The sequence below is a fragment of the Porites lutea genome, chromosome 7 (genome assembly GCF_958299795.1).
Source record: "Porites lutea chromosome 7, jaPorLute2.1, whole genome shotgun sequence".
Lineage (NCBI taxonomy): Eukaryota > Metazoa > Cnidaria > Anthozoa > Scleractinia > Poritidae > Porites > Porites lutea.
In genome coordinates, this window is record NC_133207.1 from 22,599,318 (window position 1) to 22,604,317 (window position 5,000).

The following is a 5,000-nucleotide window of genomic DNA, read 5'->3' on the forward strand; positions in this document are numbered from 1 at the left end:
AGACACCACTAAATGTCCAGGAAATTTACTCACAAGTATGAAAAGTAATAGATCTAATCAAACAAAGGAGTATGAAGTTCGAACAGTGCCACAGACTGTTAAAAGAAGCTTATACAGACTGGAGAAATTTTCAGCTTCTTTTCTCTACATTTATTGTCTGTATTCTTGACTATCTTGGTTTAATTATTATCAGCTCTTAAAAGTATTGTGACATACACTGTACAGTACTGCAATGCACCTGCATAAAACCGACAATTTTAATTCATGGGTACTGCATGAATAGATCTTGTCGATGAGTCAATATAGATAATGTGATCACAATATTGTTCAACCCTTTTACTCCAAAAAACATTGGCCAATGTGAAAAAAATGAGAAAAATCCTAAATTTGATTCTGTAAAATACAGAAAGAAAAACAGTACAATGACAAAAGTACTGCTGTAAGAGGTTTCATTTAAATGGTAAACACCATGGGAGTTCATCCACAAACTCAAAAGCTAGAACAACATTTTATATTTCCATAATAATTGATTCTGGGAATAAAGGGGGATAGGAGTTGGGGTGGGAGATGGCTTCCCTAGGTCCACCACTGCCTGGGACCTACAGCTGTGTTAATTGAATCCCATACAATGTATACTTAATGATAAGAGGATATGAAAATATTGAGTGACCTGATCACTGTGTAATAAACACATCTTTATGTTGGCAGATGATAGAACTGTCTCCAGGGAAATCTGTGTACACTTATGAAAGCCATTTAACAAAGGCCAATGCAAAGAAAACAGCAACAACAACAGCCTGTTTCTTACTGGGCTGTTTTTACACTGAGGATGAGCTGGTGGGGCGAAGCCTTGGTGGCAAAAATGGCAAACAGGCTGAGCACTATTTCAGACAGTGGTGTCAAGATATCCCTAGGGAACAAGATAACCTGTATTGAAGTTAAGCTAAGAAAAAGGAACGTGCACGTTGTGAGTTAAAGAAATTTTGGAAAAAGCTTATACTTTCAAAGAATGCTGTTACACCTTTGTAACTGATCTAATCATTCTTGTCAATTAACCATTTACTAAAATTTATTTCAAGTTAAGTATACTTGAAGAATATTTTGTGACGGTTTTATGCAATAATTATTTAAGTACAAGTGAGTTAAAGAAAGTTCAGAAAGAAACATGTTAATACACACCTTCCTTGAGAAGGATGACATTTATCAATCCCCTGCAATAAATTTTCTTATGATTGGTCTTAAAGTCATGTCCTTGGGATGCATTTCCCTTATTGAAATTTTTTTAAAATTTTCTTTCAATCTGTGTTCAAAGCCTACATTTTTAGTGGCAAATGACCAAAGCTCCCAGAATGCATGCGGTAAATATCTGTCTCCAACAAACTGGATCTGACAATTTTTCAGGGAGACAATGTTGCTGCCTTTGGCAGGAAGTTGTGCTTTTGCCACAATCACTTCGGCAACTGCTAGCATCATAAAGTGTTAATTACTTCTTTGCTACTGTGAACGGTGGTGAGGGACAGGAGAGCAGACGAAAAACTTCTAACAAACTGATTGAGTGGACAGTGAGACTAGAAAGAATCAAACATCCACCGATTTCTGTAAAGTAACATCTGCCAAATCCATTGGTGTACACGTTGCTTTTTTCCTTTTGGACACGGATCTTCGCATTGCATTCATGAATCGTTGCAGAATGAAAAGGTAACGTCGTAGAGGCATGTTTTTGATGGCGCGCACACCTCACCTCGCGCTCAATCTGGATCCCAGAACTTTTCTGCACATGTCTGGAGGGTTGTCCAATACGTAACACTCAAACTGAGTCCACATTTCACTTAAATGCTATTCCATTGATCTTATGTTTTAATCTTACTTATACCCCCAGATTATTGCAGCATTTCTTTTTTTCCCTTGCCGTTCTCCTGCCTTTAAAAGGATGAATCCCTTTTATCATGATATAACGAAATTGTGTTATGCATCATGTTTCACTTAAGTGTTTCCATTCAACCATACTTATTTGAGTGGAATGGTTATGAAACCCGTTAGACTCTTTTGTTATATTTTTTTTGTTAGCTTTTTTGGACCTAACTGTGCCCAATGTTCAATAGCATTCCTAAAATTTACAGACCAATAAAATCATCTCATTAATTTATTCAGTCACCATTTGTGAACAAAGAACAATTTAAAGGCTTGTTCACCTGTATTCTAGTTTCATTTAAACAATTAGACTGAGCACTGATTGATAGCTTATAGTTGTAATGCATCTTTTCGTTAGTGGAGAATAGCAAATGAGCCTTTCTATTTCCATCTTTATTGTTTACAGACCAGCAATTCTCTTCCACTAAGGCTGGGAATAGAGCCAGCCTTCTTTAAAGGACCAATTGACGCAACGCATGCCTTTATCCCTTGTGGTCATGTCCGTTCAGAGGAAATTGTGCGGTAAGGAAAACATAATAGCCTGACCTCAACAGAGAAGGCATAAAAACAAATAAAAATAATGTGGCTAGATGAAATTTAGGCTAAGTTTAACTTGAGATAATACTGGCCAGTACTCTTTCTTTACGCCTGATAATCGGGGACGCTCTAATAGCTTCGCAGGTGCCGATGGGTTTTTACAGGATCTTCCACCACTTACTGCCTACTCAATCTCAACCACAACTGACTCTCTGAGCTTGATAATCCTGGTTGTTATTTGAGAGCCCGCTTCCTTGACTTTAGCAAGGTGTTTGACAGGATCGACCATACCATCGTTATTAGGAAGCTAAGAACAATTTAAAGGCTTGTTCACCTGCATTCTAGTTTCATTTAAACAATTAGACTGAGCAATGATTGATAGCTTATAGTTGAAATGCATCTTTTCGTTAGTGTAGAATAGCAAATGAACCTTTCTATTTCCATCTTTATTGTTTACAGACCAGCAATTCTCTTCCACTGAGGCTGGGAATAGAGCCAGCCTTCTTTAAAGGACCAATTGAAGCAACGCATGCCTTTATCCCTTGTGGTCATGTCTGTTCAGAGGAAATTGTGCGGTAAGGAAAACATAATAGCCTGACCTCAACAGAGAAGGCATAAAAACAAATAAAAATAATGTGGCTAGATGAAATTTAGGCTAAGTTAAACTTGAGACAATACTGGCCAGTACTCTTTTTTACGCCCGATAATCGGGGGCGCTCTAATAGCTTCGCAGGTGCCGATGGGTTTTTACAGGATCTTCCACCACTTACTGCCTACTCAATCTCAGCCACAACTGACTCTCTGAGCTTGATAATCCTGGTTGTTATTTGAGAGCCCGCTTCCTTGACTTTAGCAAGGTGTTTGACAGGATCGACCATACCATCGTTATTAGGAAGCTAAGAACAATTTAAAGGCTTGTTCACCTGCATTCTAGTTTCATTTAAACAATTAGACTGAGCAATGATTGATAGCTTATAGTTGTAATGCATCTTTTCGTTAGTGTAGAATAGCAAATGAACCTTTCTATTTCCATCTTTATTGTTTACAGACCAGCAATTCTCTTCCACTGAGGCTGGGAATAGAGCCAGCCTTCTTTAAAGGACCAATTGAAGCAACGCATGCCTTTATCCCTTGTGGTCATGTCTGTTCAGAGGAAATTGTGCGGTAAGGAAAACATAATAGCCTGACCTCAACAGAGAAGGCATAAAAACAAATAAAAATAATGTGGCTAGATGAAATTTAGGCTAAGTTAAACTTGAGACAATACTGGCCAGTACTCTTTTTTACGCCCGATAATCGGGGGCGCTCTAATAGCTTCGCAGGTGCCGATGGGTTTTTACAGGATCTTCCACCACTTACTGCCTACTCAATCTCAGCCACAACTGACTCTCTGAGCTTGATAATCCTGGTTGTTATTTGAGAGCCCGCTTCCTTGACTTTAGCAAGGTGTTTGACAGGATCGACCATACCATCGTTATTAGGAAGCTAATTGACTTAGGGGTGCATCGCTCTAACATACCATGGATCTGCCGTTTCCCAACAGATCGGTGGCCATGTGTCAAACTAGGGCAGACCGACTCCAGTTGGCTCCCAGTACGTGCCGGTGTCCCTCAAGGGACCAAACTGGGTCCTATACTCTTTGTAATAATGATTAACGATTTGAAATTGGCCTCCCCGCGTTGCTCATACTGGAAGTATGTAGATGACATAACTATATCAGAATTTCCAGCGGCACACAGGGTGTCAATTTTGCAATCTTAACTTGACAACATCAGCACTTGGGTTGCTACAAACAATATGGTTCTTAACCCCAAAAAGTGCAAGGAGATGACTGCGTTTTCATAGAGTCGTGGACCATCTCCCATCAGCTTTGGCCATAGACACTAAAGCCTTTGAGTCAGTCGATGCCCATAAGGTATTGGGCGTTACAATCCAAAGTAAAAATCTCAAATGGGATTTGCACATTAATGAGATTGTGGCTAAGGTGTCAAAGAGGCTGCATATTCTACGAGTCCTCAAACGCGGCGGAGTACCACCTGTCGACCCACTACGTTTATTTTGCATTCATTAGGTCCGTCCTTGAATACTGTTGTCCTGTTTTGTGCATCACGCCCTCCCAGTCAAACTATCAGATAGCATCAAGCGAGTGCAGAAACAGGCGCTGCGCATCATCTTTCCCGCGCTGCACTACCAAGAGGCCTTAGCTACTACTGGGTGTGTACCACTTCACACAAGAAGAATGGAATTGTGTAGCAAATTATTCACAAAGATAAAAGAGCCCGAGTCCTGTCTTTGCCATCTTGTTCCACCAACTCCGTCGCAGGTGCACGGCCACTCCCTTTGCAACAAAGACAGACCAACCTTTATAAGTTGCAAAACTGAACACTTTAAACGAAGCTTTTTTCCGGCGATGTGCCTTTATGCTCATGGCATGTAATTTAGGAAGTTATGGGAATTTAATGTATAACTTGATATATATTTCTAGTTTCTAGTTTTTTATCCAATTTATTGTATTATATCTTCTCATAATTGTAAGGCCCAGTCCATTTTGA

The 5,000-nt window shown here is 39.5% G+C and overlaps 1 protein-coding gene across 1 annotated transcript in view; it reads right to left on the minus strand.

Annotated features, from left to right (window-relative positions):
- Positions 1-3,221: 3,221 nt before the first annotated feature.
- LOC140944628 (uncharacterized) overlaps positions 3,222-5,000 on the minus strand; it is a 7,703-nt gene continuing 5,924 nt past the window's right edge. Inside the window, exon 3 of the mRNA XM_073393746.1 lies at positions 3,222-3,344. Coding sequence (XP_073249847.1) covers positions 3,222-3,344 — 123 coding nt within the window. The remainder of the gene's footprint in view (positions 3,345-5,000) is intronic.